The sequence below is a fragment of the Glossina fuscipes genome, unplaced genomic scaffold (genome assembly GCF_014805625.2).
Source record: "Glossina fuscipes isolate IAEA_lab_2018 unplaced genomic scaffold, Yale_Gfus_2 2, whole genome shotgun sequence".
In the NCBI taxonomy this organism is placed as follows: Eukaryota; Metazoa; Arthropoda; class Insecta; order Diptera; family Glossinidae; genus Glossina; species Glossina fuscipes.
Window position 1 is genome coordinate 35,110,038 of NW_023998416.1, and position 12,796 is coordinate 35,122,833.

Genomic DNA, 12,796 nt, shown 5'->3' on the forward strand with positions numbered 1-12,796 from the left:
TAAACCTTCAGAGACGTCGTGAAGTATATTCTTGATCAGAAAAAAGCTCTAAATCAATTTGAGTATACCCGTCCATCCGTACGTCCGACCGTTTGTCTATCAGTGTTATGTTTTTGTTTTTCTGGTCGCAAAAAGAAGTTTTCTACTTCAAATTTGGCAGAAACAATGGAAGTTCCAGTAGGGAGGTTGGTATGAAAAATGGCACAAGTAAAGCGTAAACTGAAAACAACTCAGTCTCTCTAAGCAGGAATTTGTGGGTTTTGTTCATTGCTCAAAAGTTATGAAAGACAGAAGGCTGAAATTTTCTATATTTACTTCATGGAGAGCCCTACTATTCATTGGCAAAAATCGATCAGGTCCATACAACTTTCCCATTCGGTTCGTAATATTCAGGAACGTGCAACAGAAATGTTTACTATTGATCAGGCAAATAACTTTTAGGCATGACGTTCTTTTACTCCTTGTTGCCTGTTTACCGACAGAAATTTGACAAATTTAAACGAATTTCATGGCTCAAGTTGATAAAGGGCCATTGTCTGGAGGTAAAGACGCTTCCAATATTACAAAGATTGTACAAATTAAAGGAAAGCGATATTTTGGACTTATCTCACATCAAATGTTAACAATATCTTTAAAGGTATTGCAAAGTGCTTGGTTTACCTTATTTTATACCCAGCCAAGAAAAAAATAAAAGAAACATTTTTAAATGAATATAAAAAAAGCAGCAAAGGTCGCTGGTTTTGATTTTTTTTTCATTTTTAAATTGCAAAAGTAAATAAGATATTTTAGCGATTTAACGCCACAAATGCAATTATTCTCTAGGTTAGATACAAATTAAAAAGTTTGTACATCAAATAAAGGATGATTAATATAAATGCAGCCAGAGTTAGGTAACAAGCGTGGTAAGCTTATCTACAATATGTACAATTCTATGTGCATCACACACAGTTTGTCATGACTTGTTTAAATAAATCACTCCCTAAGGGCCGTATAAACGGTTGCCCAACTTCCTGCCTGTTTCTCTGCCTATCTAACCATGTTCGGTTTGTCGTACTCCTGAATATTTAAATGTCAGTTTGGTTTAAGTAAACGTTATCATCAACGTGAATACCCAATAGTATTCCATACCGATGTTATTGTTATTGTTATTGATAGATACTTTCTTGCACTTTTTTTTTCCTTTCATTATCATTATCGCTTTTGATTTGTCTGCGGAGCTCTATTGCCTTATTTTCATATTCAATTGTGTTGGTTGAGCTAATTGGGGGAATTGCTTGAATAAAGTGTCCTTTAATTGCTTTAGTCGCCATAAAATCTATCTTCTATCTATCTAGTTCTATAAAAGTATTAAATTTAAACTGCGTTTAACAACAGCGTTGTTAGCCACATTTACAAAAATGGATATGAGGGAAATTCACATCGATACGCGAAATACTCTGCAGACAACAGATCTTTTAACTTAAAACTTAAATCACATCCAGATTTTTAAAATATCGCCCAACTATCAGTTGACGTTACTGGGTAGTACTGTTGGCGCATAACTAGTACTATTTATAATATGGACAGTCCTGTGGACGCATATCTGATATCATGTGATATTAGATAATATTTTTAAGTCTACAGGTAAAGGCACAATTTTTATATCTTACGCGCCAGTAAAGTGTACGTAACGCATTCGTTTCAAGTTTTTTATAGCTATCGTATTGTGAGCTAAAGAAAAGCCTTGCGAGGAAGATGTTTTTATTCCTAATTAACTCCAAGAAAAGTGCTAGTGAATTGTGACGAATAACGAAGGTCGGACACGCCATTTTCATCCGATAGGCAGGCATTAGTGATGAAGGCGAAACATGCTCGGTATTTGATGGAATCAGATTAGCATGGTGCATTATAAGCTGCTTTAACTCTATGCGAAATCACCACTGACCGCAGTACTGGCAAGCATAGCTTACAAAGTTACGCTGATCATTAACGAGCGAAGGATCGAAATATACTAAAACTATTAAAGTGGTGAAGCGTGTGCTAGTTGAAGAATGTTCGGTTATGGGGAGCTTTAGAAGCGCTCAATTTCAATCGTCTGGCTGTAACAGGTGGACCTTGTTTCTTTTGATTAACTCTTGTTTCGGCCCATGCTGGTTCTTATGGAGTTGTCCAAATGTGTGATTTTTTGCAAATATTCTGTATGGTTTCTCGCACGGAGCACGAAATTCTTATGCTGGCAGAAAGATGGCAAAATGTTGATGAGCAGTGCTTTAAAAGTAATGTTTTTGGATGGATTTTTAATTGGCTGCATATACATACTACACAGGCTATATGCTTATTACTGACATCATAAGCAATTTAATCATTGTCGGCGATAGAAAGGTTTGATGTTTAGGTAATCAGAAACCAGAAACTGTTATGCAGTCTGGCTAAAGTAGAACTCTGAAATCTCAGAATATGTAAATTATTTACTCCGCGGCCCGCTTATGTGCTATCGTTAAGCTTTATAAGGCTTTATAAAATTCGTCTGGCATCAAATTCCATATTTACCTGGAAAGAAAATATATTTTATCAAAAATGTGCATCGTACTGCTATGTGCTTGCTAAGCCATGTGCTTGTAAGCATTTTATGGTTTCTGTGAACGCAAATTGAGTATATATTGCAGCGCAGTATACACACAAATACACAAACACTGCCGTATGTAAAGTATTGATGTAACCAAACATAGCTGAACGGCACGATTGTTATACAAGCCGCGATGCATTTCTAATTTCAAGATTTTTCCATGATAGCGAAAATTGTTAATATTAAAAAAAAATATATTTTTTTATTTTTTTATTTATTAATACTTATTTACATTATGATATAAACACTGACTTGAAGGGAGTACTTTCGATTTCTGTGCATGCGAACGTGTGTTCCTGAGGGTTGTTGGGTGTAAGGATTACACTCAATTAACTTATCCATAATGTCGTTTTGGTCGACATTTTGTCGGTTTTTTTAAAGTTATGTTCACAATAACAATGAAATTGTCTTCTTTGGCGCAGAAGTTGATGTCTTTGCGGTCAGATTGTGCTTTACAGATTTTGTTTCTATGCAATGGGATGTACAGCAATGAAAACGGGAAACGTAGTAACTGTACTACTGTAAAGTTAAAAGTGCCTTTTGCGACATTATACGCAGTTTCCTAAGTTGCAGTTGGTTGATAGTAACGGGGACTTTAAGTTCATTACGAGATACTTTGCGTGAATCAAAAAAAAAAAGCAAATGACGAAATAAACAAACAAAGGCCTAATTAGCAGTTAGGCCTTTTTGGCATATAAGAGTTTAAATTTGCTGAGAATTCTTATATACGATGGTATCGAAAAAATAGATTTACGCGGTCCAAAGTTGAATTCCTTGTCAATTTACTATTACAAATCGATTTTCACCATGAAACATTGAAAATTAGATCTTTTTACCATATAGAGATTCACTTTTCATAGGAAAGGTTATATGGGTGGACCTTCACCCCCAGCCAAACCAAATTTCTCATACAATGCTATTACTCGGCGTTTTTTATCGACAAATTTGGAAACTGCAAATTTTTTTGAGGAGCGGTCGTAATAGTAATTCGACCCGATTCATTTTCATTAGCGCTCCCCTTTGAGTTAAAGCATGCCGATGCACCAAATCTCACCGAAACGTCTAAAAAATTACGAGCTGTAGATTGAGCACAAAAATACGTTGCCAGACATCAGACGGATAGAGTAGCTTACATCGATTCCGAGAATGATTCGAAATCCAGCGGATTTATCTTAACTTCTTCTGGTTGTTACATATGTCCGAATAATCTTCATTTAGCAAAAGGTGGAGGATGTAAAAATACGCAGAATTAGAACAGGTTAAGGAAGCCAACAATTACATACCCTGCACAACTCTAATCTATTAAAGGTTTACTTTTCTTGAGAAACTTGAAATGAGGGAGGACCGAACCACTAGTTCATGGCTAATTTAGTTAATTATATTAGTAAAGAACTATCAGAGGTTTTCCTACGGAGGGGGCGCTTTGTCGGCAACATAATTTATTTGTTCAAAATGACAATTAGTCAAAGAATCATAATCTCATTCGAACTCGTAAATGAATTTAGAAAAATACTCGATTCAAGGAGCAAAGAGAATACCAGTTTATTATACTGAGAGACTTTGCTTTGCTTTTGCACACCCATTTATGTCAATGTTACATAAGATTCGATACGTTTTGGAGATTATCTTTCATATTTTGCACATGATCGTTTTGAAGATGTGGGGTTGGTTGAGCACATGCACAGCCATCACGAAGAACTCCATTGAATGGTTCGCATATATCAAGCTGTCATCGACAGGTTATTGACGTCCGTTATACCGGAAAGCCTTATATTGGTATAGACTTTCCAACGACAAATGGCCCTTGTTATGCCTTCTGATCGCAAGATAAGTGGCTAGAGAGAAAAACTGGTTATGGAGGATAAAAGACTCGTTCTGCTAAATTTTTTCAGCTTTTCAAAGGAGACTCCTCCGAGAGAGAATAAAAATCGAATTATACCCAGGTAGTCGACTTAACACTTTTCATTGATTGTATTTATTTGATTAAAATAATCTACTTTAGGGTAATGAATCTTTGTTGAGAACCTGAAATAAATCTGAATTTTGGCGTTAATTACAAGGTCCTTCTCTTTGGTGAATTTTAAACAATGTATTCACGATATAATACTTGCATCGCAGTGTTATATTGTAAGTGCCGTGACCGTATGAAATTATTTCGCTTTTCTTTCGTATTTATATTGTATATGAAGTAATATTTTGAAAAAGAATTAAACTTTTAACTGAAGCACACAATGGAAGACACTTAACAAAATGCTTGGGTGTGCGAGTGTGTGTGTGTCCTATTGTTTGTTACTTATTACGAAAAACGAACAAGTGTTAAGAAAACTACTCATGGAGCAGCCAGCGTCTATGAAACTATTGCAAACAACCAACTGAACTAACTAAACTAAAAAGAGGGTTTTTTTTTTTTATACGGTCAATACGGTACAGAAGGGCAGTAAATCATATCTCAGCAATAAGGGAGAAAAGTCGCTATCTGCTAGTCCGAGTTTGCGGGCAATTAGTTACAAAATACTTTAGGGTTGACACAGAAGCCAAACTTTTCCTTCCATTTTCGCATAAATTCTCTCGAATGTTTAAAGTTCGTTTTACACATTTTGGTCTTTAATAGCAATTTATGAACATATTATATATATATATATATATATATATATATATATGTGCATAATTTTATTATCATATTTTCCGCGCTTCTGGGTAACATTTATAATTTTAATTAATTGAAACAATATGTCAATATGCGAGCAATGTTTCAGTCAACTTCTTCGCTCTTTATTGCAAGTTTAGCTTTCTTTTAAATAGAGCCAAAATGGTGTCCGACAAAGATAAATGTTAAAATATATTTTCGCATTAAACTAGTTTTCGCGACAAATTTGGACAACGTAGATCTTTTGGGTACGACGCTGTGTACTTACTTTTTAGTACGAAATAGTCGAATATAAAGAATTGGATTAAGTAAAGTGGTTTAGCATTATTTTTAAAAAGTCTAAGGCAAAATTTTCATTTCAGCTTATGAAGTGCGCCTAGTCCCCTAACGGTTTTTCTAATCGTTCATTTTGTTAGCACTTTTTGGCAATTAAAGTTATGTCATTTGTGTATAGGATTTAAAAAAAAAAACGTTGCAATGGTAGTCAGAAACTTGCAGAGATTTCAAGAGGATGGGCTTATGACAGATCGTAGAGCATAGCAATATCTTCAGTCTATTCTTACACAGGAAAATAGGTTCATGATGAGCCAAGGCCAAAACGCCAAACACTATCCACGCTGCTCACTCATCCTCATCACCATGCAATCTTTCGGAAGGAAGTTTACGCCGAACGTTACTCACTGGGATCACTATCGATGATTTTCAATACTTAATCCTTAAAGCTATTTGACAACTTGGATAGATGCGCAAAAGACTCGAGTATATCTCTTGAAATACTGTCGCCCATTGCACTCATTATCTTCTGATCTGACAATGCGTAAAATTTGTGCTATAGCCTGAAAGTTGTAAAGATTATTCGAACATCGGATGCGTCTGTAAACACGTCCACAACACTCACAAAGTTACAATTTATAGCCGTTGTCCTGCAATCCAGTTCACATATTTAAGTGAATTATCTAATTCTTCAGTACAACATCCACTTTCAATTGACGAGGAATTTGCAACCTAGAGAAGATGTTGGCCTAAAATTTTGTATTTATTTTTAAATTAGTTATGTAGCTAAATGGATGCAAATTTAAAAGGGCTTATTCCATACGATAGGACATAGGTTTAAAATAACGGACGTCAAAGACTTGCTCTTAATCTAACATTGCTGTTTGACAAAGTGTTAGGTCGCTTCACTCTACATCCATAATATCTATTTTTAACATGTACTTACACAGGCAAACAAAATTTCATAAGTTTGATTGTTTAGCTCATCGGCTAGGGAAAAATCATTCGGATATTTTCTATCAGGGAGATTGACATGATTTAATCTTCTTGTCAACATTTACTTGTTCAATATGCAGAGACTCGCCACATAGCATGTTATATATAGAAAAGCATTGAGGTGCAAGACAGCTTTGCATATTTAAGATAATATTTTTGAGAAGAAAATTGTATTGAAAAACGTATAGTGGTCTGCTGTGGAACTTTATGCACATAAAATGTACCATGAAATTTACTTAATTGAAGTGCGAGGTTTTACCGACCAATCGTCCGGATGCACGTAACCCACGGTCTTAAGCCTATGTGCATAAAAGCGTTCTCACAGTGGGTGTGGAAATAACGTTGGTTTTCACAAGCCACACGCACACGATATTTATTATCTATAGCATATATTTGTATACTTGTATTAAGACAATATAAACGCACACATATTTATACTTTATCTACTAATAATATATATATATATATATATGTATGTGGATATATTATATATAAAAATTTTGTTAGAGCAAATGCAGAAAAATATTTTTTGTTTTTTATTTGTAGCAGTCGCTACAAAAACTAAAACGCCCTGCCCCACTAACTCTATCAAGTTTTGTTTAATTGCTTGTGAAAAGAGTATCATTTTAAAGCGCCTGCGTTAATATACGTGTATGAAATAAAATTTAAATGAAAACTAACACAAGCAAATACTCAAAGGAGGTAAAGTGTGTTTCATTTCACATGAACCCAACGAGTACTTTGATATGCATGCGTACGACGGGAAGAGAGAAAATAAATATAAAATCGGAATTTGTGCAATTCTAAGCACCCCATCACGGGGGCACTCACTCAGACTTTTCTAGGTAGAAATACTTAAGAAAAATATAAAATTGAACAAAAGAACAAAAAAATCGATGAGCAAATAAAGAAATCTGCATTAAATCGATAAAGAGCCTCCCGAGGACATGAAAAACGCTTTACTAACTGTTAAATATTTATTAAATAGTGCTTCTAACAGTCATGGCTGAAACCTTCCCGTTTCGGCTTCCCTACCATCTTAAAGCTATGACTCGAAAGAAGTGAAAATATTTGAAAACTCTTAAGCATAGCAATTGGTTTTTCCCATGAACACGTCGAATTCTTCGCAACATATACAAGTAAACGATATTATCGGCTACGAATAATAAAATCCTTTCGCAATTCATTCGTAAGTGTTTTCAATATTGTTCGCATGTCAGTTTATGCGTATATCTCTTATCTTTGCTGGTAAAGTGATTTATGAAGTAATGTTCAACTTATAAACCGATTTGGAAAATTAAGTTATACGAACGATGAAGCATTTATCATGGCTTCGGCTTTAGTCAGGTACATATACCGTACTTTTTGTGGTCAAAGTCATCGTTTTCTTTCGTGGAAAGCCTCTTTCACTTAAAACGCCTGGCAATAGACAATTTTTCTATTGTAACCTGACATGCTTTTATCTACACTTTATACATTTCTCAGACTTTTAATGGTACTCTATACTAATTATAACTATGTAAACAAATTATGGACATTCTCGACCCCAATTATCAAAAAGTAAATGTGGATAAGTTATGAATTTACACAAGATCAGGAGTCGGCTTACGGCCGATATCGAGTTTGAATATACTACTCGACAACAACTTACGAATCCACAATTACGGTCGAAAGTATTTTCATTTGATAGTAAGAAAAATGTATACTTTATCGACAGCTGTGAGCGCATAGTTATAGCGAATCCGTAATCCATAGCTATCAAGTGTATTCTAACGACTTTATTCGATATCGAGAACCATAAACCGGCTCCACTCATTCTAAAGCCAAATCATCAAATTTCTCTTCGGATATGTAAAACAAGCAAGAATGCTACAGTCGACCATTACATATCCTGAACCTGATGCAGTCATTTAATCATTTTCTTAATGAAGCACTAAAAATTATACATAATTTTTATGTAAGTCATCAGATATGAGGCGGACAGAAGTGGCATGGACGAACGGACAAGCTTACATCCATTCATCATCGATTCATATGGATATCTCAAATTCTTCTCGCTGTTCCAACCGTCCGACCAAACTTAATATATCCTTTATAACAAGTGATGTAGGGCATAAAAAGGGAAGAAACTTGAATATTAGTAAATAAATTATTTGGTGAAAAATCATGTTCTAAGTTACTTTAAATTTTTCTGCCGGTCTGTCAGTGTTGTTACCTTGTACCGTAATATCTACGATATTTCGGTGAAATTTGGTATACCAACGTGTTTTGGCCCAAGGACGAACGCTGTTGAAATTAGTTCGGATCGAACCACCTTTCCGACTATTTCCTATATGAAGTCTTATTTTGGAAAGTCGTTATATCTACCGTGGCCCACCTTAGTGCTCTTAGTTGTTTTAGAACCACATTTGTACTGCGATCGTTAGTGTTGTTAGTTTTCTTATGAAGTTCGCTTAACGTGTCGAAAGGGCCTAAAAAGGTAATAAGAACAATAACATTAAGAAATAAGTGCTTTTTAGATCTTAAAGAGAAATAATAATTTATACACAATCCGTTGTAAGCGATTAATTTTCGATTCTGCGACCACAAGTTTAAAGGAGAAGTTTTTTTCGAGACTGATAAAAAACTTTCGTAATATCAACCATCGAAATGAATTAATTTCCGACAATAAATAAAAATAGATAAGAGATAAAGATAATTTTTATTGATTAGTTTGCCAGGCTTGCTCTTGACTTAACAAGTTTAAGAGTGTTACGCGATTTTAATTAAAGTGCGACTGTAAGCAAAGTCTTGCTATCAAGTTTTTTCCTTGTACAAAACTTTATAAAAACCAATAGCAATAACAACGAAAAATTAAAGTTGCATAATTAAAAGTAATTCTCCGACGAAATTGTTGTCAATATTATGCATTAACAGGCAAGCAGTTCGCGCGATTAGTCTTTCGTAAGTTGCAAATGAAAAATTTGGCTTTAAAATGAGAGGGTGGCAAATGTACGGCCGTACACATACAGCGCAGTTCACTAAATGCGAAAGCACTCGTTCCAGTCCTTAAAACGAATCACCATAACTGTAACTACTTGCACTTATAAGTGAGGAAAACCGACCATTAAAAAAAAAGTGTTATTACACAAGTTTGATTTATAGTTCTTTTATATATACATATATAGCTATGTGATGATGTATGTGCTCGTGAAAAATGTTTTATATCGAAAAGTCAAGAACGATAGCGTACTGCTGTGCAGATACGTTTACAAGCTTATGGTTGAGTTCGTACTCAAACCGAGAGCATGTGTTTTCCTTATTGTTCATCAGCGCCTAAAAGCATGCAGTCCTTATTTCTGCTTCTGCCACCCCTCGGTTATATTTACTTTGCTCATATTGTTTATTTTATAGTTTGTTGTATTTGAAACTAATCGTTCATTAATCGAGTATGCTTTCGATAGTCAAACCTCGTGCCGTTCAGAAATTTAATAAATCATTTTATAAATATATTTCGAGAAATTCAATGATTGCTTAGACATTATTATGTAATCGATTGTTAAAAAATCATATCCGCAAAGTATAAAATACATTAAAAACTTAACGTGATTTTATGTTTTTATGGAAGGTCAACATGTATAACGTAAAGTGCTTCAAGTGTACAAAAAAAAAAAAATGATTATTCGATTTTACCCTATTTTCAAAAAAATGATAATTCGATTTTACCCCGAATCGGATCGTTCCATATGGGTTATCTAACACCACGATATTTTGTGCTTTTTTTTTTTTAATTGGTGGGCAAATCTCTTTTCATTACCCATTAGCATCTGTGTTCTTCGCTTCAAAACAAGACCTAAAGGGTTAAACGTCCTCGAATAAATTTAAATCAGTGAATTCCAAAAATTGATATGAATATTACGGGCCCTTGTTAATACTTAGATCAATCAGCGAACAATGTGGTAAAGTTGACAACGTTAATCAAGCAAATACAAGCAAGCCACTAAGCTCAAAGCCTTTTTTTTTTTGGTATTATGATGTCTTGCTTTAGTTGAAGAACCAATTACATATTTGTTATTTAAAGTTCCATTGATAAAATTATTTTTAATTTTCTTCTTATTTATGAAATGAAATTTTAAGCTTGTAAGAAAGAAATTTTAAGGGCTTTCTCTCTCGTGTTTGGTGCTGTTTGAGAATATACGCACTTTCGATGTCTTATGAATATAAAATAAATCTAACATATATGTTTGTTGTAACACACTTGACTAATCACTTAGGGTATAGGCTGGATTGATGTATGCACAATAGTTGCGCTAAAATCTAGTCGCGTGGTGCGTGGTGTAGGCACTTAATTTTCTTTTTTTGGTCTAAGATGAACATCACTTTTTTATTTCAATTCTTCAATTCTCTCATTTATTTTATTTCATTCATATCGTGAAAGCCACCTTATCTTAATTTTAATTTTTTTCATTTTGCTTTAAAGGAAAAAGCGACTGCCTTTTTTCTGCTTTCCGTTCTCTTTACCTATTTCTCCTTGTTGTTGCTTTCGCTGTTGTTCTTGTTCTTGTTGTTTTTGCTGATGCAAACATTGACTGTGGTAACGTTCAGATGACATAAATTTATCCAAATTCGTCTTCAAATCATTAGATGCGTCAGCGTCAAGGACATCTGTACACTTTTTTAAGTAAGCATCATGCAACTGCTCTTTGAAAGTTAGACGTGTACTTTCTTCTACTTCAATAGGAACCGGACTGCTAGGTGGCGTTAACACTGTGGTGTGCCATTCATAAGGTAAATTCAAATTTGTACCAGACAGTGAAGAAGATTTCAATTGTATTTTAGCGGTAGATAAAAAGGTTTCCCTTGCGTCGTCGGAATAAAAACGGGGTAAGGTATTCACGTCAGTAGCCATACTATTAGTTTTCTCGTGCGATTTAATAATTCTAATTTCAACTCTATTATTAACTTCAGTATTTGCCAGTCTGTGCTCAACTGAACGCTTATTTGTCTACTGATCTCAGTAATTTAATCCATAAAGTTTAGCACACAAAGCTAACGTCATTGTCATTGGGTGCTGAGCTCGTATGCATGACGCACATGCTTAAAGCGTTATGCGAATTTTACAAAAATTATTTTTTAGTTCTGTTCAATTTCATTATTCTCCGCAGTGTTGGACTTTGCTATAAGAGAGAATGTAAGAAAAAGGAAATTCTTTTGATATGAATAACAAAATAAGTTCAACTAAGACGAATTGTGATCACATTACCTATCTGGTGTAAATCAAGCCAATTAGATCTTCTTCTAAACGATTAACTCCGCTTTAGGTGAACGTGTGATCCCGTTTGATACTTTGAACGATAACGCTTATCTAAGACTTCTTGAAACGAATGTCACTCAGTCAATTAATTCATTATTAACTTACGAAGAAGAAGCAGTAGTAATCCTAAGCGCGTCCTAATACGTCTAATCACGTGACGTTCACAAAGTAGTTAGTAAAGAGAGACAAATAGGAAGGTGGCCGGGTGCCTGCACAATCGGTAATTGTCATATGATCAAAGTAAATTCTACCGTCCTCCGATTTGAACCTATGACTTGGGCTTCACTATAATCGCTGCCATATTTCTGATTAAAGTCTCCAATAACTGGACGAATGTCATTATAAATGTGGTTATGTCTCTATTAGCACAGCCATTTCTTTCCTTTAGGAAAGCAACTATTTGCCAAGCGTCGTTGTCTCTTATATCAACAATTTTTATATCCAATGCTAAGAAAAGTTTAGTTTTTATCTTCAGAATATCGAAGGGACCTGCATAGTTTAATGCAAATTAGTCAAGAACACACAGACTTTACACAGCCATATATAAACTCTAGCACGCCTTTAAGTGTTACAAACGGATGATTCAATTAAAAGTCCTCACAACATTCTAGTTTATCTCACTGCTTATCTGGAAATGTTGTTAAGTATTCGACTAACAAAAACATATTTATCTTTTTATCTGGTTTGGAGTCTAAAAAAGTTTGGAAAAATGCCATTTCTTCGTAATTCAGGCAATAGCATGTGCTCCTTTCTAGTGCCATATATACGTTGCCTTGGTGAAGAAGTAACAATGGAGGAAAAGAAAAATGTAACGTTTTTTCTAGTAAACGAACAATTTTATCAGTGAAAAATTTAGCTCAGAGACTGTAACCTGCATAGTCATCTACTCCCAAGCATATGTAATATGAGTAAGTGCAGCAGTATGAGTCACTTTATAAGAGGCTATGGAGTGACATTGTAATGTACGTGCATGCATATTACA

General features: G+C 34.5%; 2 protein-coding genes across 15 annotated transcripts in view; one reads left to right on the forward strand and one right to left on the reverse strand.

The window, feature by feature from the left end:
• The window catches only part of LOC119633762 (sodium/potassium/calcium exchanger Nckx30C), a 96,654-nt gene that overhangs the window by 13,772 nt on the left and 70,086 nt on the right, over positions 1-12,796 (forward strand). The gene's annotated exons all lie outside the window — the stretch shown is intronic.
• Positions 1,237-11,475, reverse strand: LOC119633765. The gene is made up of 2 exons (XM_038027498.1): positions 11,022-11,475; positions 1,237-2,529 (listed from the first exon to the last, which is right to left on the reverse strand). The coding sequence occupies exons 1-2, from the start codon at positions 11,407-11,409 to the stop codon at positions 2,513-2,515; spliced, it is 405 nt and encodes a 134-aa protein (XP_037883426.1). The 5' UTR covers positions 11,410-11,475; the 3' UTR covers positions 1,237-2,512.

Coding starts and splice junctions, on each gene's coding strand:
- LOC119633765 (XM_038027498.1), bottom strand. CDS start 11,409: ATGGCTACTGACGTGAATACCTTACCCCGTTTTTATTCCGACGACGCA.